Consider the following 24,949-nt stretch of genomic DNA (forward strand, 5'->3'; position numbering starts at 1 on the left):
TGTCTTCGCGCGTATGTGTGACGCGATTTCAACTTGCGCGTGTCTTGTGGACGCATGTATTGGATGCTAGTATCTCGCCAACGCGCGTAGGATTCGCGGCAAATTCGCCCACCTGGACAATGCCTTATGAACTACGGGAACCAGATAAATAAAATGACAATTTGGGCAACCAGAGGTTTATTTTTTAAAATTCACTTATTCTAGTTGTATCCATACGATTGGATAACTGCTGTGAAGGGCGCTACAGCCTTTGTAACTTTCTCGCCAGCATCCTTCGTGATTTTCTGTAAGAGATAAAGACAGAGTATTAGCCATCATGTGACAACTAATAATTTTAGGAAGGATGGTTCTGTTACTTCAGTAATGTTGTTTTTTCATAAACATCAAATAATGTAGGTAAGTGAAAATAATCATCATGTAAATATTTATTGGGAAAGAAGGATTCTTTGCAGTACCCTGCTTATTTAAAATTCAAACCTGTATAGAAACAGAAACAATATAAACACGAGTAAGAAACTTGCATACTGTTGTTGGGATAGTTAATAGATGATTTACCTTGAGTTTCCTCTCGTATGCCACCCGTTTGACAGCCTTGATCTTTCTCTTGTCCTCGAGCTTGCGGACGACGTCGCGGTACTTCCAGCCGACTTCGTGGGACAGGCGGCCGACGTGACAGTACTGTGAATAACATCAGTATTATAATATGCAAGATACAAGTTCGGTACAGTATGTCTGCCTGATGGTTTCTCAGATTATAATGATCGCAACATAATGCATTCAGTCGCAAATTACCCAAAGTGAAACATCATTGTAGCTAATTAAAAAGCAGATTATTTATTGAATTAATAAGATGTTAAACATAAACGCCGAAGTATTTGACAACAATTGTTTATACAGTTCCGTAATAAGTTCGCAACACGTCTCTGGGACAGTTGGTATAAGGTTGTGTTATCAATTTATTGATAGCTTTGGGTGTCACCAAACTATTTGAAGCTGTCTGTACATCCAAACATCTCAGGAAGATAGCTAGCAGTCTCTTGCCGGTTGGTGAATTGGGAAGTTGGTAAAGTGGGAGGTTGGTGAATTGGGAAATAGAATTGGTGGGTTGGCTATTTGGTAAGTTGTCTTTTTAGGACAGTTGTCCTAATGATACTGAAGGGCCTCGGCTAATTAGCGAGCAGTACAAGTGTAGCTACAGCTACATACCTTGCGGCCGGGTTTCAGGCAGAAGACGCGAAGGGCGGCGGGCACGACCACGCGACGGCGGCTGTCGTAGGGCGGCGGGCAGCCGTCGTAGGCGCGCAGCCTCCTTAGCGCGTCCTTCCCACGCTCGGTCTTGTGTGGGATCATGCCTGTCAACATGCAATGCGTTAGTCTACATTCTAATCCCATTAGTTGATCGCATAAGCTTCCAAATTACTTCATATAAGTTGATTTTATCATAAACAAATCAAATAATGTAGGTAAAGATTGATTAATCATCAGCACGAACTGCAACTAAAACAGGTCAATTGGACTCATTACAACTAATTGAATGATAGAGAAAATGGAACCATCCCAGTTTAAATAAAGATTAAACTTGAAACTGAATTTTAAATCCATAAAGTAAAATGTCTTAGATAGACAAACAAATAACTGAAATTGAAACCAGAAAATATTTTACTCAATGAACTTCTTCTTTCGGTCTTTTAAAAAATAATTGAACAATTCTTGAGTTTAAAAACTTTGAGTAATGAAAACTAATATTATTTAATGCTATATAGAATAATGATTGATGAAACTGCAATTCACAGGCCTCAACTCAACTAAAGGTGTGACAATAACCAAAGGGTCATTCCATCGTTTCGGGTGTTACGTTCGTACACACATTTTCAACAATTTCTTGTATTTTGAAATAGTATTTTAATAATATTAGTGCCTTAATCTGTCCGTTTTTAGTTGTTTTATCTAAATAATAAAGTTTGTACAGCTTAGAATGTAGGATAACGAAAATATGAGTCGAAAAGTGTGCGTTTCGGGCGTTACGAGATTTTGCCTCTATGTTCTGACTGTTGCTGCATTTACTCGAAATTTAGCGAATTTTCTTAAGGAATCATACCTAAAACTTACAGGACTTCTAAAGTATGAAATTTACAAACCATGTAACATACAATCACTGTTACATAAAACGTTTCACTATTTTTTTATAATTTTTTTCTTTGTTTCGGGTGTTACAATGGTTCTGTTTCGGGTGTTACGAGTACGAAAATTCAACCCGTTTTATCGATAAAATCGGTGTTTTATTAGTCTCTAGGTACTACAAAATAAGGAGTACAACAAATAAACACAAATAGAGCGAATTCTGGTTTGAAATTACGAAGCAGATTTTTTTTTTAAATATACAAAGTTCAATTTTAATTTTTCCTCAGCATACAGCTTTTTCTATTGTTTTTGGCTTGAAATAGCATTACTTTAATTTCTAATAACGATATTTATTGGAAATGTCGAACATCGAGGCTTTTTAACAATACCTTAATTTTAGTGTTAAGTCGACATTTCAAAAAAGTCTAAAATAGAGAAATATGACTCCTTTTCCGATGCCAGCGCTAGTGGGAGGTCGAAGGAGCCTCACAGTAATACTTTTTGACTTCTCCAAGCAATATATACGCATTATCGACATATAAATAAAAATGTAATACCCGAAACGTTTCGGGTGTTACAGTTTTTAATCAAGAAAAAAACATACTAAATTAGTATCAAGCTCAGATATTAGTTAGTATTTGAAATCATTACTACCATGACCTTACTTTTACCAAATATTGTTACCCTAATCCATGTGTAAGGTACAATAATAAAACAAATACCTGTTTTTTTGTTTCGGGTGTTACATCGCCGAAGAAACAAGAAAACACACTTAAAACTTGATGATTATCAATTTTTTTGGGACTGTGACGCTATCTACCAATACTATGATAAATACCCTCAAATCATATAGTGGCAAAACGGTTCACAGATTGATAGTTTTTTTTTAATCGTATTACCAATAATAAGAGTGAAAATGATCATTCAAACAGTTGACTTAAGTATAGACTTTGAAGACTAATAACTTAAAAATTACTTGTTACTTCCAGATTTTTTTTGTTGCACATTATAATTTGGAATGTTTACTCTCAAAATTCATCAGATTTAATGCGAAAAGAACATATTTAGTTTTTCACCCTCGGTAACATTTGTCATGGAATGACCCCAAACAATGTTCAGAAAACAAGTAAAATTGGAGATCATTGTACAAAAACCAAATGTTTGCCTAACTTACATCAAAGCTGAAATAATCATGGTTATTAACACTAAATAATTAATTAGTTACCTCTGACTGTCTTCCACAGGATCTTAGAAGGAGCCCTGAAGTGGAAGGGCCCTCGAGCTGGGTTCACATTGCAGCGCTTTCGCAGGAATGACATGAACTTCAATTTGTTCCTGAAATGTTACAATTATGTATAATTATATGATATTTTTCACTATAATCACAAGACTAGACTGTAATAATAATCAGCGAATTACCAGTAGCAACATCTGTATTATTATACATTCAGTCGCAAATTACCCAAAATAAATCATCATAATTAATGTGAAATCTGAACTTAGTTAATTATAATCGAAAAACACTATTCATTTGTTAAATTACCATGCTTGCTTTACCCCAAACAATGACCAATTACTGAACCTAACTCCACCTAATCTTTACTTGTAAATATTGGCATTTTAAAATGTTCATTTATTTCTAATATATTACACCCTTTTAGCACTTGATTAATGCACTTGGTGCTATAGATGAGCTAAGTTAAGTTCACAAATGTAGCTGCTTGCAACTCACCTGAAGAAATTGCCAGAGATGTTGAGCTGTTCACATCGAACAACTACAACTTTGTTTCCCTCTAACAGGACTTTAGCGATGACTGCGGCCAGGCGGCCGAGCAAGTGGCCGCGGCCATCGATTACTATGGCCTGGAAGACAAGATAAAATGATTAGTGCAAGTTTCAGCTGACGTACATACCGCATAACCTCAAAGTTCACGTTCACTTGTGCCACTCGAATTCAATAAAACAAGCGGCTCACAGAAAATTATTCACATTTTCCCAGTCGGGAATTCGAGAATTCTAACAGAGTTAACAAAAATTTGATTTTGATGAACTATCCACAGCAAGCACGTGTGCAAAGCATTTTCACGAGAGATTTAGTAATTTTAGGGCTTGACACATAATATTCAACGTTGTATTGCATTTGAACGATAATATTTTATTCACTGAGCTGGATTTCTTTGATTTTTTCTTGAAATAACTATTATTTTCTTCTCACCTTAATGCTAAAGCCCGTCATTTTCACGACAACAAAACGGAAAAGAATCACTTTTTAAAACAGTATGGCTACCGGATATGATTTTTTATTTTAAAATTGTGTTTTGCGGCTTTGGATTCGACCTTTTGAGCCAACCGGATGTGTTCCAATGACAACAGTTTTGCCAACATAAAAGTATAACAAAAATTGTAATGCTACGGCTATGTCACCGATTTTTGAGATTTATCACCTTTCATTCAGATGCAGTCAGACGGTAAAATAATAGCATCTTTGAAGTATGGAGAAATGTCAAAAGATTATTTTGGTTTTTTGCAATGAATGAAAAAGCTAAAAATAATTAATAGGTAACTCATGAAGAGTCGTCATACAAGAATAATATTAACGTGTACTTTTTTTATAGGTCCAGGAATTTTCTGTAATGTAAATGATAAATAATATTTATTCTTGTTTGAAAAAATGGAGATTCCATACCGGAAGATATTTATTTACTTCCTAACTTTCGCGGCTTATGCCTACACGGGCATAGGTTCGGCGATGTTACGGAATCTAAAAGATGCAGTATTATCTGCTGAATCAGTCTTCGGGGACATGTTCCGAAACGTTATAACAGTGGCCGAAAAATTTAGGTCACTACATGAAGTTTTTGATGCTGCTGTTGAGGAGGAATGTGTATTTACGTGCCCTGAAGGTACCTATCTACTAATATTGGTTTATATTTTTTCTATCTTATATAATTTACATTGTTATTTATTCTTGTATTATTACAGGGAGTAGACCAGTTCGAAACCGAAATCACATTCCAAAATCAGACGGTTGTGGATCTTTAGGTTTTGAAATAGCATCTGAGTATTTGCCTCTAGAGGATATGACAAAATGTTGTGATGCTCACGATATTTGCTATGACACCTGTAACAGTGGGAAAGAGGTGTGCGACTTAGATTTCAAGAGGTGTCTATACAACTACTGTGATACATATAAGTCTGTGAATGTAGCTGGGGATGCAATTACCAAAGGTAATCATAGTGTACCTACTCAAAGTAAAATACTCATTTGTTTGGACTATATGTGCCACTTGCAAAAAATTAACTTCTCATTCAAAAATCTCCTTCAGCCATACTGGATGTAAGCTTAGTTGCTCTTTATGGAAATCTATGTGGGCTGTAGATACAGTGTTACAAAACTATTAATACTAAACTATATGATAATAGCTATTTAAACTTGTTTTATTACAGGTTGTAAGGCGGCAGCAAAACTACTATTTACGGGAACACTAACATTGGGCTGCAAGTCCTACTTGGATGCTCAAAAGAAGGCATGTTACTGTCCTCCTGCAAAGAATAACAAATATAAAAAGTACCCAGGAGATGGGGAGTTGTGATATTAACTGATTCATGGAACATGATTCATGACATCTGTTAATAAATTATTTATTTCCAATAACTTCCCGAGCTTTGAGTGTAATGGATAAAAATAAATAAGTGTTGATTTTTATTAGTAATATTTATTTGCTGTAGATATAATAATGCATGATACAATATGTGTTTGTTATACTTTGTATAGGTACAATGTTAAATAAGAAAATATAAGCCTGACTTCTGTAATCAGTTTTTTTATGTTGCAATTTAAAATAACACCTTAACATTATTTTGGAATCAAACTTACAAGCAAATATGGAATAATTTAAAGATTAAAAAAGGCCTTCTATGTTCTATCACCTAAAAGTAAATTTAATTTTTCATCGAGGTGATTGCAGTCATAGCATAAGAATTTTGGACAATTCTAAAATAGGCCTTTCAACATCTAACACTAAAGAGAGACCACAATCATAATACATTGGCTGTTCATAACACTTTGTTGAGCATATAAAAATAATTCATTACAATGTAAATAAATGCATGTAAAAATATTTTCTGTTGGACTAATTTATCGTTCCACCTAAAGCAAGTTCATTTTAGCTTTAAAATCAATACTTATAGAGAAGTCTGCTAATATTTGCGATAGATTACCAAACCTCCTTTTATGTCAATAGCTCTTTGATTTCATCTTTCTCTGCAGCTTCAAGATATGGAGTGCCATCTGGTGTTTTTCCATTTTTAGAAGCACCCTGTAAAATTAATTTTATTTAATGATCATCAGATTTTTTGAAACATAAAATGTTTGTAAGTTAATTTTGTAGCACCTTCTGGTCACGCACAACACTACTTATACATATAAAACATAATTTATTACAATGTGGGTACAGTTAGTTAAAATTAGAACTCACATTTTTTAGTAAAGTTTTGACACAATCTGTATGACCTTCCCAAATAGCTGCCAGGATAACTGATATTCCATGTTTGTCCACCATCTGTAAAAAAGAGTTGGTTGGCATGACATGCATAATCATAAGTAGTTACTCACTCTCATTTTGTTATTTATTATACTACATGTATACCTAATTTTATTTACAATTGTCTATTGTCGTATATTTAAATGATGATCATGGTATTAGACTAGGTGAATATTTAACAAATTTTCAGAGCAAATTTCCTTACGTTTGGATCAGCCCCTTTATCCAGTAAGTAGTTGAGGACTGCTGTTTGGCCGTAATCTGCGGCATAATGTAAGGGTACCCGACCATCTATGAGGGCGTTTACATCGATTTTCTGAAAAGAAAAAGCAAGAGTTGTTTGTTATTGTTATACTGAATGCTTTCTTGGTTTACAATCTAAAGCTATACAACAGGACATAAGTAGCGGATACAGGTACAAGACATAACAACTATTTCGTTACAAAAAGAAATGAAGCTTTCTCTAATGCTGAGCAATTTCCATAAAATCGACTAAAATGTTTATGGTGAATACAATGAATACAAGATATTTTACCTTATTCTCTATTATTTGTTTTACTTGGTCTATATCGCCATTTTTTATTCCCCAAACCAATTCACTCATCTTTACGTACTTTTTATAATAATGGTGCCTTTAGATTTTAGGAAAAGCACATAAAACCGATTCTGATTTCTGAAACGTAACAATGGCGTTTGCAACTTTGCAAAAATGTCTGCTGTCATAGAAACGTCATTTGTCAAATGCTGTGCTATAAAAACATCTACAGCGCATGCTATGTCGTTTCACCGTATTCATCTGTAACGCGACTGGATGGAACACGGAATCGCGGTGTCTTTCACAGCACAGAGCCCCGATTACGGTAACTTTTAACGTCTACAATCCAGACGCGTTTCTGATTCTGCAATACGATTGGTCAAAACAGCTGACGTGCGCTGTTGAACGACCAATCGTATCGCAGAATCGAGAAGCGTGTCTGGATTGTTGACGTTAAAAATTACCGTAATCGGGGCTCAGGTAGTTCAAACAAAGTAACGGAAACGGTGTGCAATTGCGCCTTTGCGTAAAAGCTGACAGAAAGCAACTTTTTTTCAAACGCTTTACCAACATTTGCTGAGTTTTATTAACTTTATCGTAATACCGAATTACACATCAGCTGGAATGAGAATGGAGCGAAACGAGAATGAATTGGAGACATTACAAATTAGCGCCATCGTAGGCAAAAATTAAGATGATTTTTTTGCATTTTTCCTAAAATAGCAGAGAGCATTTCTGCTCTCTGTAAAATAGCAGATAAAATAGTCATGAATACGCGCCAGCATAGTTCATCTCCACATTACTTTTCTCTATGATCTCCACTATTAGTAGCTCCATGAAAGAAATCTAGCTGTCTTAAGTCTTAACTGTCAATGTCATTATTGTCATTATTTTCACAGTTGGAATTTAAAAACTTGTGGTATATTTTGTAAAAAGTTTTTTGGCTTTTGCCTTTTAATTAATACATAACTATTGGAACCATATTTTATAAAAGCTGAGATGAACGCGGACCTTTACAATGAAGTTTCAAAAGTTTCACATGATACTCGAGCCGCAACAAAATATGTTGTGGTAAGAAAGTTTTTAACATACAATAATTTTATAAATCATTAGACTATAAAATATCCTAAAAATGTATTATACGTTTCTATTTTTGTCTACAAGTCTTAATTAAATCAACAGGATTTCCTATTAGACAGAATTTGTCCTGTACTACAAAAACTTCGGTCGCAGTTACAAGCCTTAAATGACCGCGATTTGGAGGAAGAAATTGTGAAAATAAGAAATGTTTTCCTGCTTACTTCAAGTCAGATAAAGAAATGTATAGTTAACTTCTTTGATGTCTTAAAAGTGGAACATAAACATGGTGAATGTTTACAGGTAGGAATGTATGACCTAAGTGTAAATAAATAAACCTTATTACTGTGGTTATCAATATTAAGTATGTTGGTGTTATTTATGATATTGTTTTTATTTCAGGAAAGTCGCCAATTTATATTTGAAAGGCTATCATGGTGCCTCACTAAGCTGTCTGCTGTTGAGAAGAACTTGGATAGATGTGAGCGAAATCCTGAAGATAGAGAGGATCTGAGTGAGGATGCCATGTTTGTGACACCAATGTATTTTGTCAATTGGATTGACTACACTTTTGACATCCTTAGCAAACTAGCTGAAAATGTGTACAGAACAGACTATAAGAACAATGATTTGGTTTATAATGAGTGGAAAGAAGTTGTAAGTGTTGTACCTATGTTAGATAATAATCTTACTATAAATATTTTTTGCATAAACTGTATTGATAGCTGATTCCATCTGCATTTTACTTATTTCTAATTCCAGATGGTTCAGAATGCAACTTCACTGCATATGTGCATCGATGAGCTGCTACTCTCAGCTATGACACTGTGTAAATATTGTTTGGCTGAAGATCAGACCATTCTAAAGGCTCGCTGTCAAGTGGTATGTACATTCCTTGAGACAAAGAATAGATAGAATATGTTTTATTTGGGTCCAAATATTAGTAAACATAAAAATGTATGTATTTTTCTCTGATTCCAGGTCTTGAGAGAAACTAAAGCATTATTCAATGAGTTAACTGACGAAGATATTAGTGCAAGTATAAAAATTACACCAGACAATTTGAAACTGCCAATCAAGCCTTCAAATGTGAACATACTAATTGACGTTTTAAAAGATGTGCTCTACGTCTTGGAGACCAATACTAACACTGCGTTGTTAGCCTTGTTGATACATTGCTATGTCAACTGCTCATCTCCTGTGGATATTTTGAAGAACCATTTTGACGACAAAGAACACAATTCTTGTCCATGCCATTCAGCAGATAACTCTGATGAGAAATGTACTATTGTAGAAGACTTTGATTTGTACAATGAGAGACTTGTGCAAATAGGATCCTTTGCTGTGTCATGTTCTTCGGACCAAAAAAGTATGTATAGGCCAGTGGTTCTTAACCGGTGGTCCGCGGACCACTGGTGGTCGCTGGAGGCATTCCAAGTGGTCCAGGAAGACATCGTAATAAACAAGTGACATGACGTGATGAGTCGAGTCAACACAACGCAAACGGTTCGCCCGCTGTGCGGCGAGAAGCCGACCTCCACTTTGGATTAAAAAAAAATAAGTGGTCCCTGACAAGACAGAAATTTGGTAAAATAGTCCCTCGTGACTTAAAGGTTAAGAACCACTGGTATAGGCAGACAGTTTTTTTTTTAAATACTGCCAAGACAAAACTTATTCGGTTTATTGTGGTTTTCAGGGATACTGACTCTTCGAAGTTGTTTGTCAAGCCTAGAGGCTTTGGATCCTCATTTGGTGCCGGCAGTCATGACCTCTCCCAATGGGCTCCACACACAGCTCCTCATTAACATTTGGAAGCAGGAAGTAATGGAGATTAGAGACACTGTCTTCTTGATTGTCGATCCAGTTGCATTTGTTGAGGTACCCAACAATTTTTTCTATGTCAATATACAATTACAATGTATTAAATGGATCCATCAGCTAGAATAATGGGATAAGTAAGCAAGAAAATGAAGTAAAATTATTAATACAGCAATTTCTGTAGAATCATTAAAAATTACAAAGCACCTAGACTGCTGCATGTTAAAAAGACACTGGCAAATAGTATGTTGTATTTTGAGGAGTCAAAAAAGAAGACAAAAGTCGCGAATTTTTCCGTTTTTGCTAAACCGGTCCTAACACTGTAATTTTTTTTTCTTAGAAATGTAAACAATACATGCATGAACTGTTACTGGGACTGCAAAACAAGGATAGCCATGATAGACAAGAAATATGGATTGTGATGAACATAGGAACTATGGTTTATGACTTTTTCTCAATTTACAAGAAGTACGAACCTGACGCCATTGCCCCTTATGAAGATTTGGACAAACTTTTGGAAAATTTAAATAGAGGTATGATGGGAGTCTTATCTAAAAACCTTTGTCAAAATATTTTACTGTAATGTAAATCAATTTCTTTTTCACAATTCTAGCTAGCAAGGAATGCAAGACAGTTTCGAATTTCTTTACTACAAACGGAAACTCATTTCTAGAAGCAGAAATAAAAGTCAATCAGCACAAAGTGACTTTCGAGAGTTTTATGACTCGCATTAAACTGCTGTACAGCATTGTGAAAAAAATCAATGCATTGCTTCATCCAAAAGACACGGATGAGCAATTTTTCGGTGAGGAAGAAGCACCTGTTAATAAAAATTACACCCATACAATACATTATGGGGTTAACACGCAAACATATACCAACTGCAGAAAACCTGGGAATAATTTGACAAGAAGTGTCTTTGCCCGAACTAGCAACGTCCAGAGTTCTACTAGGAATATGTTCCTATCAAAACTGACCAAGCATTTACAGATAAAAAAAAGTTTAAACGATGAACTTAGCTTCTCTGCTCAAGTTAGTGAACTTTTCAATGTTCAGAAAGAGAGAAAACCATTCCCCTCAGGAAATTTGTCATTGAGAAAAGCGATTTTCACCAATAAGTGTGAATTGCCGTTCTTGAAGAAAATGAACAACACATTTGATGTGGATGATGAGAGGGAGAGCCAACTGCTGGATAGATCTGCTAGTTTGCAGATATCAGGTGTGTGAATATTACTCTTTATGATAAAAATGTCCTTAGTGTTTGTTTCAACTTAGTGCCGTCCATGGCTGGCCAAAGGCTTGTCTCATGGATATCCACAACGACCGGTCCTGCGATGTCCGCATCATTTACCAAATAGACAGTCCATCTACTTGGAGGCCTGCCTACACGATGATTACGGACAGGAAAACGTAGCGCTCACCAGTTGGCGCCAATAGCGCGTGACAAGACCATATTCAGCAGTTGCGCCAAGTGGTGAGTGCAAATACGATAGCATTTATGATATATGAGTATTTTTCTGTTTCAGAAATTCTAAATCAAATTAACGATATTACGACTACATTTTCGAGTCCTAGAAAATATATGTGGCCCAATACGACTAAAGATCGTGTGGATGAATCGTCAGCGCCTATTCATCAGGAATCATTCGGTGATATTTCGACGTCAAATATATCAAACGAGACTCAGCCCTCGAGTATCAACACACTTGAGAGGATAAGCGATTTGGACTTAGTAGAAAGTAAACTCAACAGCTTAAGAAATTCAGAATTTGAAACGCATTTGTAATAATTATCACATGGTCAGATTTTTGTAAAATATTTTATAACTGATATCTGATTTTATAATTTTTACTGAGGTTCTAAAGAACTTCTGATTTTAAAATATTGATAGTATTAAGTTTTAATAATGTATTGATAAGTTTCCTAATTGATAACATCCGTCCATTTAGTGTTACTTTCAGTCGCCATTTATGTATAAGATGTTTTGAAATCTATGTTTACATTAAAATTATTTTATACATTTTTATAAGCATTATTTTTATTGATTATGTACCTACATTTCCCCAAGGCTGGAGACTAGACCAATTCAGCCACAAATTATTGCTAGAAAAACACATGACATCATAATTTCTTGCGTACTTAATGTGTCGGAAATTGAACTACTGATCATAATATCAGCAAAGACACGCGACAAAATTGAAAGTACACACTTGCTACTAAGGAAGGAGATGCTCCAACTAGAATAAGATTAGCATATTTTCTAACCGACTCTATAAAAGTGTTGCTGTTAGTTGGTTCACGCACATCGTACGATACTGTTCAGTTTACCCATATTTTAAATTGACTGAAGATATCACAGTATTCTAGGTGTTTGGCCATGGATCTGACAAGAGTTGTGCAGTTATTTCTGATACACTTGGTGAGGTTTAATTGCATTTCTAAAGTGATTGAGTTAACTTGAACTTGAAGCTTAGAAATAATAGGAAATTTGGGATTGAGCCCATGACATCTTGCTTTCCGAGCGACTGCCCTGACTACAGCTTTGGAGGTAAAAACAATGTTTTAAATTAGTTCGCTACTAATTGCATGAGGCAGTAAATTTTTCAAAGGAAAATCGTATTCACGAATCCTTTATTGACGAATATTTTTAGCGTGTCTACGGAAAGCTTTTTCTAACAGTCACGGGAGTGCCCGCGCGCGGTTCTGCAGCGCACGTGGATGTTCGCGCGAGTTTTAGCGGAGGCCCTAAAATGTGTTGAAAATCAGATGCATATTACATGAATACTAATACTCGTATATTTATTGCAGATGTCGCTAGGTTTGAATTCAGCAGAATCTGGTGAAACCGACGTCGCACCTCATGATACCTCAGATGAGTTTTCGACTCCGAACATTCCTTCGAGGTTCTCGTGGGGCTACTCCAATGGATCCTCCACCCCTTCAGAGCGACGCGACCCAGCCTCGGCGGAGGCCGACGATGATGAAGACCCTCAAGCGAGGGTCCTTTACTGGATCCCCACGACGTGTGACTCGTTATCTGAGGTATTTATTTTTTTTTATTTAAAATCTTTATTGCACACAAAATTCGGTGTGTGTGGTGTGGCATTCTCTACCAGTTAACCTTTAGGATGCTTGCGCACAGTGTTTGAAAGAAATCAAACATGTTGGTAGATTGACTTGGATAACCCTGTAACCTTATCCTGTAAACTGTAAACAATACTTTTAAGTACCTACATAGATACATTTTTTATTTGTTTTAAACCTCATTTCATTTAAATTACGGACCCATCAAACCCTAAGCGGTAGCATGAGGCTGCAGTAACAATTGATTTACTGCGTTTCGAATCGCGGGTAGGTACTTGAAAGAAGTCACCACCAGATGAAGTTTTAATAAACATACTTATTTTATATTCATACGTGCCCAGATGAAGGCCAATTACATGACTCACTCGTGGCGCATACTACTTACATTAAGACTCGCCATAAATGTTTATATCATTCATTTCAGAGGGGCTACACCTGTGTCGGTTGCGGCGAATCTCTGCACTGCATGGCGGGCAACTTTGCTTTGAAAGCCATCTGCTACGGCCGCCGCCCGTACTGTTACAACGGCGTGTGTTCATACATCCGCGGCGAGAAGTGCCAGAAGGAAGGACTGGAGACCTCACAAACTGACATACTACCCAATAATCACAGTATATATAATAATGCCACCATAACTGACGAAATTCAGCCTGCAGTCTCTAATGTAGATGCCATCGAAGGAAGTATGTGATCTGGATTGTTTTTAATTTATTTTAGACGTAATGAATATAAGTAGACCTTACTTTATTATTTCGAATAAATACTGGTTTACTTACAAACTAAACTTCTATTTTATTTATTTGTAGGTACATTATACATATAGATAGTACGAGTAACAACTAAAAATAGTTCCTTTAGGTATTCCTACATTTTTAACGTACGAGTGACATTTTAAAAACAGTCTCGATAATATCAATAAACTATTGTAGTTCATACACTAGTAGGTACACGTAACCGAATTCACCTATAAACTGAAGCAGAGGTCCTTTAGTTTTGTAAATAAACACAACTTGTTTGTTATAATGTTATTTTGACTATTTATTAAAATCTTAGGTACTTATTTAGGTAGGTATATTATGTACAGGTATTTCAAAGAAGGCTTTTGAAGGTAAAAAACAAAATTCAAAGGTATTATGAAATGAAAATGAAAATGAATATTTTATTCAGCGACACTAAACAACATCAAAAATATTTAACAAAAGTAAAGAGAGTAGGTACTATCGGGGACTCTTCCGCCTGACCACTTTGTAGAAATTTTAGCGTAAGCGCATCGCTCCGGTCACGTGCTCACCCCGTCTCTAATTGGTTACGCATTTTACTATATTTTTACTACGACCAATAAGAGACAATCAGGGCTTAGGTTGCAATACGAAATACCATTGTGCACTTTATTGTCATACGGTTAGGGTTTAAAACGAAATGTTTCTTTTTCTTCAATCTTTCTTAGTTTTAGGCTGAGTTGCACCACCTAACTTTGACCGTAGCTATAACGGTAACCGGTGCTTTTTGTATGGAGTTTGACAGAATTTTGACGTTTGTTAAAGTTAAAGTAAGATGGTGCAACTCAGCCTTAGAATTTTAATAATAGAATTTGGTTACAAACAAGATTTAAGAAAGTTTTAGCCAGATCTTACAATAATTGTTTTTAAGCCACAAATATTCCTTAACTCTTTATCAATTAATTCAATAACATATTGTTTTAAATTATAAGTTCCGAATAAATTAAATACCTATTAAATAAGTAAAATTCTTAAGTAACTGCATAATTTTGTATTTCTCACCCTAACTAGCTAAACTAATATCATGAGATTTACACTCATAATATCAACAATAATTGTAGAAAGGGCTACTTTTTTCTCGGGAAATTGCATAGTTACCTCGGAATGTGCGATAGCAATTTTGTGACCCGAGCGGGCAATCGCTAGTTCAAATTTTACACGAAGCCTCATATAATATTTTGTAGTTTCAAATTGACTAAAATGCGACGTTGCCAAACGAGCGCTACGGATGCGGGTAATAAGCAATACTCAATCCTAAGTGCTTTACATAGAGCTTGGTTTGCTAGGGCAAACATCTACAGTGATGCGCCGACGCTGCTTAGACCCGAAACATGAATGAACGGGGGCGGAGTTTAATCAGGCGTGTGTGTGCAAACAATTTAGGCCCTTAAGGTGTCAAGGCGTTCGAGTCCTCGATAGTACCTAATGTGCGTGTCACCGAAACGGTATCCACTCAGCATCATGTCGATGTGTCGTAAGGGACACCACGACGCTGGTCTTCCGTGGATACTCGGAGGGCAAGAGGCACTGCTATAACACAGCAATACTACTCCGGTTGCAGTACAAGTAACACAGTTATCACTAAAAAAACACACCGACTTCCTTACTGGCGAAGGATACAACACTGTTACTTAATGAACAAAGACTAGGTAGGTACAGTCGACAGCACATCAGGCTACACACTCCGATTGCAAAATAGCTCCCATCACAAGAAAGTAATTATGATGTCAAAGCGTTTAACACGATGCACCTTCGTCCGCACACCAAGCGAAAAAATAATCAAAATATTCATGCGTAAGAATAATAATGACAAATGGTAGGTCCCAGAAAAAATAATAATGGTGATATTATGATATACTGAACTAAATACCTACTTTTTTTTAAATAATTTAAGATACCTTTTGTAAATTTAGCAAGTAACCCTTATATCTAACACGAAAAGATCCGATACTATTATGCATAACTAAGCTTGATGATGGGGGTAATTTAAAGCGTACATGACTGAAAGTCGAACCATCGAACATTTTATCTTACAAAAATCCCTAGAGATGATTCTGAAACGTGGAGAAAACCGCAAAAGATTGCGAGTTAGTTATACGAGCTTCTAAGGTCACCCATAAATCACTCATGGTGAAATGGAGAGCTCCCATAGCGGTCAATTAGCTTCGGACTCGTACATGAATCATTTGGTATGTCTGTAGCCCTGTAAGTGGTATTGGATTCACCTAATTGAAGGAAGAAACCTACGAGTCTTAACCGCCTCTGTGGTCTAGTGGTTAGACCACCTGCTTCAGACGCAGAGGTCCCGGGTTCGATTCCCAGTGGGGGCAGATTTTTCTGTTCGGTTTGGTTGGTGGTAGGGCTTGTTCTAAGTCCGCCTGGCTAGCTACCACCATCTTACCTAAGTCTGTCGCCATAACAACAATGTTAACAGCATTATTGTGTTCCGACAGTTAGAGGTAAGATAGCCAGTTCCTCCGTGGTTGAGGATTCCGGGCGAAGCTCGCTTCCACCTTCGGCCTGATCGTCACTTAACATCAGGTGAGATACAGGTCAAGAGCTTCCTCGTTGTGGATAAAAAAAAGTCTACCTTCACTCACTCACTCGCTCTGCTACCTCATTCATTTTTAGAGATTGCATTAAGTTCTTAACAAAATCATTAAATTGGGTAGGGTGGGCTGGGTTGTTATATCTTCGAATGGAGCGACTCATATAATAATGATCGAACTTCACTTTGAAGTTCATTTGATCACATATTATATTTCGTCGCTCCATTCTTCAGATATAATATTACCTGGTAGACCTTTAGAGAAATGATTTTGTTAGGACTAAACAATGGTGTGTAATGCATATCACAATAAAAAAACATTAATAACATTAACATGTTGGTTTTATTTATTTTTATAAATGAAAATAAAGAAAATACAATATTTCTTTTTATAATTATTGACTATAGTTATTGTAATCAATATCTAATGATAACAATATAACCATTCGCATAACCAAAAGTATAACTTAAGGGCGAAAACAAACTGATTCCGCAAATACATTTTTTGTAATTATATTTAATCGATAGAATTTTGCAAAAGTATGATTATTGGTCCACCCAGCTGCTTTACGAATAGTTTCGATGCATACACCCGCGGAACTGGCCGTAGAGGTTGATGCGTGCCGTGTACTGTGCGCACTGAAAATTGAAACATCTATTCCACTCTCGGATAATACTGATTTTAACCATCTACTGATGGTCTGGGGAGAAATCGGTTTATGAGGTTTTTTGAAAGATAGCAGCAAATTATTTGAGTTTCTAATATTTTCTGTACAACTAATATAGTCTTGAAGTACTGTAGCTGGACAAATTTTTAAGTTTTCTTCGAAAAAGGGTAAAAAGAGAAGCGGTTGGTCACGACCAGGCGCTGAAGTTTTAATTATATCTGTGATACTTATTGTGATACCATTAGATAGGACTTTGATGTTATCTAATTTAATTAAGGATAAGGTTTGAACTCTTTGAGCGGTGCATAGTGCTAGAAGAGTCACTAACTTTTTTGTTAGTTTTTCAAGAGTGATCTCTTTGTTTGGATACCAATTTGCTATTAAGGTAAGTACTAATTGCGGATCCCACGTATGGGAGTATTTGGGCTTCAGAGGCTTTGACTTGAAGACACCTTTTAGAAGACGCTTTATGCACTCATTAGAACCTAAGTCATTTCCTAGTAACAAAGAGAGAGCAGATCTGTGATTGTTAATAGTTCCATAGCTAGCGCCCTTATGAAATTCTTGGGTCAAAAAAGATATAACTTCAGGGACAGAAGATTGAAAACTGTTTATATGTCTACTCTCACAGAACTGCCACCAGGCTTTATAACTTACATTGTACTGTTTTTTAGTGTTATTTGAGAGTGAAGCTAACATCAGATTTATGGCTTCTGGTGGGATATTGCGGTTTAAAAACGCCTTCCGGAGAGTTTCGCTGCAGCCAATGTAAGATGATGATGCAGTCGGTATGGAGGTGTATTCCTGAAACAGGATTGAAGAAAGTTTTCATCTGGCTTAAAATAAATTATATCGGAAACTAATAAGCGTTTCATTAGCGGATACCATGGCTGTGATGGCCACTTAGGGAAAACTAAGATGCCTACAGCTTGGTCATGGATAATTTTCTGTAAACACTTCAGTAGTAAGGGAAAAGGGGGAAACGCGTAGAAATAATAATCTTTCCAGGAAATGGTAAATGCATCTACACATAAAGCATCAGGGTCTGGAAACCATGAAACATAAGTTTCGCATTTGGCATTGATGCGGGAAGCGAATAAATCAATATTGGGTTTACCAAGTTTAGAAACAATTTTTCCAAACACATCGTCCGTCAATCCCCATTCTGTGTCAGGGTTTTGTTTTCTAGATTCAATATCAGCCTCTTTATTATCTTTAGTATTAATATACGAACCAAATAATGTTATATTACGCTTCTCGCACCATTGCCAAATTTGTCTGGATAGGTCATTCAAATGGGGGAATTGTATGCCTCCCATTCGGTTAATATAGCTAAGAGCTGTAGTATTATCGATACGCAATAAGATTGCACAATTTGTTACGTTTCGAGCAATGGTTTTTAATGCCAAGTAAATTGCTAACAACTCTAAGTAATTTATATGTAATGATCTTTCATTCGTTTTCCATGCTCCATGCACCCGAGTATTTTTACAGGAAGCCCCCCAACCTGTCTTAGATGCGTCTGTAAAGATTTCGAATTCAAAATTCGTGACATTTAAATCGTTTTTACATTTAAAAACTTGTTGGTCCCACCAGTTCAGATCATTCAAAATACACTCGGGAAGTTTCACTTTTGAATTGTAATTGTTATTATTATTATTTAACATCAGATATTTTTGTCTTTCTAATGTTTTGGTGTACAAAAAACCGTACTTGACTGCTGGACAAGCTGCTACTAGTACTCCTATAAGCTGAGAAAATTCCCTAATTGTGCATGTGGGCAGTTTAGAAAACCTTTGTATTAATTGTGCAATCTTTTTGCGTTTTTCGTCGGGCAGTGAGATAGTCAAGTTTGTGGTATCAAAATAAAAGCCTAAGAACTTACATTTCTGTTTAGGTTCTAAACAGCTTTTGTCGGTATTGATTATGAATCCGAGGTCAGTTAGTAATTGCAGGGTCTTCTTTACATTATTTAGACACTCATTATAATCGCAACCGATACAAAGTATGTCATCAAGGTAGATGACGGATTGAAAACCTTGATTCCTAAGAAATTTTACTATTTCTTTCATGATTTTAGTAAAAATTCTAGGTGCTATGCAAAGACCATAGGGCATTGCGTTAAATTCGTACGTAGTCAAATTTGATTTAGGATTTTCGAACTGAAAACGTAAATATTTTCGGAAACTCATATTTACAGGTACTAATAAATATGCCTCTTTAAGGTCGATTGTAGCTAAAAAGCAATCTTTCGAAATTAATTTTGCAACTGTTCTATGGTCTTCCATCTTAAAATGTGATTTGGTTATATATCGGTTTAAAGATTTAAGGTTTAGAATAAACCGCTTATCGCCGTTGGGTTTCGGTGCTAAGAATATCTTTGAGATGTACTGATCGACATCGGGCTTACATATGGATACGGCACCCAAGTCTAAAAGTTTTTGAATAGCGAGTACCATATCACATTTTTCTTGTGCACTAAAAGTAGGGCTAACAAAATCGGTTTGACAAAAATCTTTTTCGAATGGAATGTCAATACCGTATCTAATCCAGTTAAGAATTTGACTATTATTAGTAATATTAAGCCAATGTTTATAAAAATATTGAAGCCTTCCTGCATGTACCTGAGATGGTCCTACGTCTGGTGATGAGGTTGCCGAGACGTCCCCCGAGTCTTGGTTTGTTGATAAGGTTTTGGTTGTGATTGCGCTTGAGATGTCTGCGTAGAGGTTTGTTGACCCCGTGGGTTGGTTCTCTTGTAACCTCCGCGCCCCCCCCTGTTCTGCGAAAAACGAGGAGGGCCCTGCCAGTTTCCCTGGCTGTTGGCCCGAGTTACAGTTTGGGCTACGGATGGTTTAGGAGTAACCGTATTCTTTTTTATTTGTTGACTCTGAGTCGTGATAGCTTTTGAAGCCTTGATTTTTTCGGATAAATTATTACCATATAGGGTGTCGTCGCGTTCCGCGACTTGAATCAATTGCAAGAAACCTTTGTCTAAGCAGGGGGTGATGAATTTTTTCCTTGTTTCGGTTTGTTGGTGATGCAGATCTGACAGTAAGCGACAACCGTCACTGATACATTTTATTGCTTCGATCTTTTTATCAGATGTAAGCAACGTGTTAAGGCCTCTATTAATGGCAGAAATGCCTACTCCTAATTGATTTTGCGAAGAACAAATTTTTTTGTCTCGAAATCTCCCGGTTTCGGGAATGGCAGCCATAATTTCGGGATTTAAAGTCGGTGACTTTAGAAGGGGGCAATTTTCGGGTATAAGGTAATCCTTTAATAATTTATCGCGGTTTTCTTTTAATAAACCCTTTTTTAACAAAGGTGTCCATATTTTAGCTAAGCTATCGTGGATTTTTTCGCCAAAATCTGGGGATTCATCAACGATTTCCCCTAGGGCCGCTAATATATTGGGATCTAACTCTGGGGTGATCGGGGGTGGCTCTTCTGCGCTGGGCGCAGAGGCTGGTTCCGCTACATTAGGCAGTTCGACGGTTTCCTCGGTGTTGGGGATATCTGCAGGTACTTCAGGAGCGCAAACATCCACCAACTCCTCGACCGATGATGCATCGTCTTCTTCTGGAGGATGCCCCTCGATTTCCTCGGGGTTAACGATGTCAGCGTCTGTAGACAAGACATGACTTGGTTAATTTTATCACTATTTACATAATTCTAATTTTAGAATATGTTTATCGTGATGATGCTAAGCCTTCGTGTTGTTATCGCGAACAACCTCCCGGTATCATTCCCGTATCATTGAATCAAACTAGTTTTTTGCCATTGTGTTAAATCTACTCTATTAAATTATATATGATTTTTTTAAAGATACGAGTATGTCTGTTATAAAGTAAATTATTCTGAACAACAACATTATGAGTTGAAGTATGTTCTTAGTAACAACATTATTAATTAAAACAATATGATCAATGAATGTTATGAAGAAAAAAGATCTGAAAATAAAAATTATGTATTTTAAATGGTTCTTGGTAGTAACAGTATTGATAAAAAAATTATGATTACTAACTGTTATGAGCTCCGATGGTAGTAATAAAAATGTATGAATAAAAAAAGTATGAAAAATAAAATTATGAAGAGAGATTATTATGAACACAAATCGGTAGTAAGACAAAGAATAGGATTTAGAATTTTATGTGAGCCAATATAGAACCGGTAGACTATTACTTAGTGTTGCCAGTCTAAAATCGAAAAAACTACTGTTGTCTGTCGAAAAAATTCGACTTATCTCTAAAAATTTAAGTGCGTCGTTGCCATGTAGGCTAGGGGAACTACCAGGTAATATTATATCTGAAGAATGGAGCGACGAAATATAATTAAGGTACACCTTATAAACGCGGTGCAGCTCAACACAAAGAAGTAATTAATATTATGTTCAGACTTTTAATTATTAATTTTGTTCTGTTTTATAATACCTATTTATATTGTAAAAAATCATTCAAGGTGCCACTCGTTTAATATAACAAATTGATCTATCACGAGAGGGGTGCCTTCAAATAAGAGGCATGAGGAAGCGCTGCATTGGCGTCACTCTACTAAATAAGTAAAAAAAAAACAAATACCTACATACCAACACTTTTAACAAATTAAGAAATTCAAATCTTCGAAATGAAGATATCAGTGCACAAAGTACTAGCTAGATCAACCGTCGAATACGTCTTCGTATTTCACGTACGACTTTCTTGTACAGTGGACCACTAAAATCCAGCCAATTTACGCCCATATTCCGTTGATATAGGGATTGAATTAGATGGAATGTCGACTGTACCGGGTCTAGAATTTATCTAAAGCAAATCTCATTGTTCGGATCTTCGCTGGAGACGTGAGCTGAACGCGCGAGCGACGGATCCCATGGATTTGATTAAAGTTGTCAGCGAGAAATGCAATTTACCCAGCAAATATAATACACACTGAGTATGTGAGTTTGTTTTTAAATTTTCCAGTCCTTCTGTATCCCGAACATGCATTTATAATCCTATTTTAAACATTACTGTTACATTGTCTAAAAACCAATAATTGTTGAACCACTTAGGTCTTCTGGACTCGAACTAATTTAACTAAAAAAGAAAAAACCGCCAACAAAACAAAAATGAGTTAAATTATGAAACTAAACTTCAAAAAATTCTCAACAGACTCCAAAAGCTTAAAATCCTTATTAAACTTTCAAAAGTCAACCTTATTATCAATTAAAATAACCCTGATTAATGGAAAAAGTTCCAACATCCCTCATTGAAGTTTGACTGAAGAGGGATAGAAAGAATTTAACCGTCTCAAAGTGACAGTCAAACAAAAACAGTGGAAGCCCGTAATCGCTCAGCCATTCCGGACAAAGTTAATACATTATAATGAAATGCCACACCATTCTTTACGACTCCATTAAGTTGTTGGAGAAAAATAAAGGGAAGAGGAAATGGGGGCTACTCTGACCCCCTTTAGGATGGGCGCGAATTCTTTCCCCGATCGGACGACTTCTATGAATACTAATGCGGTGCGGGAACGCTAGGTGTTAAAATACGATAAATATAAACTTCGCTTCGGAGTTCTGTCGCTGAAGTTGCGTGGAAGTTTGCAGTAATAATCCTCTGTAATGCTGGGATAAGACCGGTAAGTATCGTTATTTTAGTCAATTTGCAAAGCTTACATTATTATAGATGGCCTGAAAGATATTCGTCATTATCCTCTTCAATAACCCACAATAATTCTGAAACGGTTAGTTGATGTACCAAATAAAAATACCAAAATAAAGGTGTGAAATTGCTTTCGAAATAGTCGAAAGTCACATTTATTTAACTTTGAATTAATTAGTTACATAACTCTGTGTAAGTTTACTGAAAATTCCATATTTCACTGTTTTACAAAGCATAGAAATGCATACTCGTAAATACTAGGTTACACTAGCTATTACAAACTAACAAAATAACTTTTATTAAACAACTTTAATGGAACTGTTCAAATCTAGTTTCATGCTGTGTACTAGGGTGGTCCTTATTTTTCGACTTTTGAATTCTCCCCGGGGCACTTTCTCATTCGATTATATACCTCTAAATATGAAATTAGCTTTTTTTGTTTTTTTTTTGGTTAAGATTTAGAGGTCGCTACCAGCTGTCAAAATATTTACAAAAGCTTTGAAGATCTTAAATCATGGTTTCATAAATGTTTTATTTAAGTGTTTATATCACATTTTAGGTGCAAATGAACATCGCATAGATAGAATAGACAATCACTTCTTGTCCCCTTCTCCCTCAACCCCTCTTCTGTACCGACCATGGTACCGACGTGTCGAGATATTCACAAGTAAACACTCATATCTTAAAAATAATTGATTCAAATAATGTACATTGTACATAATATCTTAGTTCATAGCAACAACAATAATTTTGTAATATTTTTATTTGGTTTTGGCTAAAAATAAATGAATCTAACAAATATAGGTTTTGTGTTTTTACTTAAAATTCAAACCTTGGTAGCGACCCCTAAATGTCTTGTAAAAATTAAAAAAAAAATAATGAAAGACTTTCATATGGTATATATTCAAATTACGTGGTGCCCCGCAAAATATAAGAAAAAAATTTTTTTTCGTAAGAATAAGGACCACCCTACTGTGTACACACAAAATTAGTTTTAATACATTCAGAATGTTTAGGATTCAACTTTGCTCTAATTTTGTGGATTCCACAACTTAGGGTTCAAATATTCGCTCCAAAACTTTGGCTTCCAAAACGTACAAGAATGCTCTCAAGTATTCAACAACACGGTACACCTAAGCATTTTCTTAGCTTCCCTTTCAAAGTTATACAAACGTTACCGCGGAATGCTTGTGATGCAACTGGAATGCTCAAAATTCTCAATTTCCATGCAGAAAACTCTATGAAAATGCACGAGGGTGAGACGGGGAATGTTGTCCTTATAATTGAACAGGTGCAGAGTCTAAGTCGTGCATGGCATTCTGCAGGCGCATTAGCATATAAATAACAAAGTGGGTACCAAAGGGCGGGTAGACAACCATTTTTATGGCGGGAAACTCAATTATCACCAGCAATTATCGAGTCAGCTAGATGGAAAAGCAATTGCTTTTTTGAAATTGCGGATTCGGGGTGGATTCGGTACGGTTTAGGGCCGTTTTGGGAATGCAAATTTTGGATAGGGTGTGTTATCACTGCGGCTCTCGCGAATAATAAATTATGGTAATATATTGACGACCAGTGAAATGGGTTTGGGTTTTTCAGGTCAGAGCTATTTCGATCGGATTCAAATTAATGGAGAAAATAATACTGTACTTTGATCCACGTGTAATTATTTTCGTTATGTTTGTCAAATAAAGTGTGCTTTTGTTCAGCAGTCTTGTGGCCTAAAATGATGATTTTAATGAGGACAAAGGACACTCTCATTCAAGCTACAAGTCAAAAATTTAATATTAACCATCAGACGTACCTAATTTTCCTGAAACTCATCGTAATGAGTATTTTTCCTCGGCTCTAAATTAAAAAGATCAATAAAAAAAATAAAAAATGCGTGTACTACGACACATTTTTCACCAAAATTCCTTCTTTTTTTGCAGCTTTGTTGGCTATATTTTCTCCACCTTATTTCCCTGACATTAACCCAAAAGAGCTTAGCGCGATTGCACACGAGCGCATTCTCGCTGCGTCGCGCGCGTATATCATTGGCGAGCATTAATTTGTGATACACCGCCGTGTGCACTCGCGTAGGCCAATGTGTGCTCGAATGCTAGTTTATGCGGGCGGTAAATAAAC

General features: G+C 36.0%; 6 protein-coding genes across 6 annotated transcripts; 3 read left to right on the forward strand and 3 right to left on the reverse strand.

The window, feature by feature from the left end:
- Positions 1-160: 160 nt before the first annotated feature.
- RpL13A (ribosomal protein L13A) lies at positions 161-4,444 on the reverse strand. The gene is made up of 6 exons (XM_028306895.1): positions 4,337-4,444; positions 3,854-3,984; positions 3,347-3,456; positions 1,207-1,352; positions 556-678; positions 161-284 (listed from the first exon to the last, which is right to left on the reverse strand). The coding sequence occupies exons 1-6, from the start codon at positions 4,355-4,357 to the stop codon at positions 201-203; spliced, it is 615 nt and encodes a 204-aa protein (XP_028162696.1). The 5' UTR covers positions 4,358-4,444; the 3' UTR covers positions 161-200.
- Positions 4,445-4,627: 183 nt separating this feature from the next.
- On the forward strand, positions 4,628-5,995 carry GXIVsPLA2 (phospholipase A2 group XII). The gene is made up of 3 exons (XM_028306894.1): positions 4,628-5,024; positions 5,104-5,349; positions 5,569-5,995. The coding sequence occupies exons 1-3, from the start codon at positions 4,793-4,795 to the stop codon at positions 5,712-5,714; spliced, it is 624 nt and encodes a 207-aa protein (XP_028162695.1). The 5' UTR covers positions 4,628-4,792; the 3' UTR covers positions 5,715-5,995.
- LOC114354497 (myotrophin) lies at positions 5,901-7,369 on the reverse strand. The gene is made up of 4 exons (XM_028306896.1): positions 7,201-7,369; positions 6,871-6,981; positions 6,600-6,683; positions 5,901-6,440 (listed from the first exon to the last, which is right to left on the reverse strand). Exons 1-4 carry the CDS (start codon positions 7,267-7,269, stop codon positions 6,354-6,356), a joined length of 351 nt encoding a protein of 116 aa, XP_028162697.1. The 5' UTR covers positions 7,270-7,369; the 3' UTR covers positions 5,901-6,353.
- Positions 7,370-8,129: 760 nt separating this feature from the next.
- On the forward strand, positions 8,130-12,068 carry LOC114354493 (serendipity locus protein alpha). The gene is made up of 9 exons (XM_028306893.1): positions 8,130-8,271; positions 8,383-8,580; positions 8,680-8,934; positions 9,040-9,159; positions 9,259-9,646; positions 9,974-10,155; positions 10,436-10,628; positions 10,709-11,314; positions 11,622-12,068. Exons 1-9 carry the CDS (start codon positions 8,200-8,202, stop codon positions 11,879-11,881), a joined length of 2,274 nt encoding a protein of 757 aa, XP_028162694.1. The 5' UTR covers positions 8,130-8,199; the 3' UTR covers positions 11,882-12,068.
- Positions 12,069-12,400: 332 nt separating this feature from the next.
- On the forward strand, positions 12,401-13,895 carry LOC114354582 (uncharacterized). The gene is made up of 3 exons (XM_028307044.1): positions 12,401-12,514; positions 12,904-13,137; positions 13,604-13,895. Exons 1-3 carry the CDS (start codon positions 12,473-12,475, stop codon positions 13,868-13,870), a joined length of 543 nt encoding a protein of 180 aa, XP_028162845.1. The 5' UTR covers positions 12,401-12,472; the 3' UTR covers positions 13,871-13,895.
- A 3,049-nt stretch (positions 13,896-16,944) lies between these two features.
- On the reverse strand, positions 16,945-24,646 carry LOC114354545 (uncharacterized). The gene is made up of 4 exons (XM_028306968.1): positions 24,627-24,646; positions 19,799-20,821; positions 17,832-17,978; positions 16,945-17,145 (listed from the first exon to the last, which is right to left on the reverse strand). The coding sequence occupies exons 1-2, from the start codon at positions 24,644-24,646 to the stop codon at positions 19,810-19,812; spliced, it is 1,032 nt and encodes a 343-aa protein (XP_028162769.1). The 3' UTR covers positions 16,945-17,145; positions 17,832-17,978; positions 19,799-19,809.
- Positions 24,647-24,949: the final 303 nt, after the last annotated feature.

Source organism: Ostrinia furnacalis, unplaced genomic scaffold, assembly GCF_004193835.3.
Source record: "Ostrinia furnacalis isolate ACB-3 unplaced genomic scaffold, ASM419383v2 OfSCF2054, whole genome shotgun sequence".
In the NCBI taxonomy this organism is placed as follows: domain Eukaryota; kingdom Metazoa; phylum Arthropoda; class Insecta; order Lepidoptera; family Crambidae; genus Ostrinia; species Ostrinia furnacalis.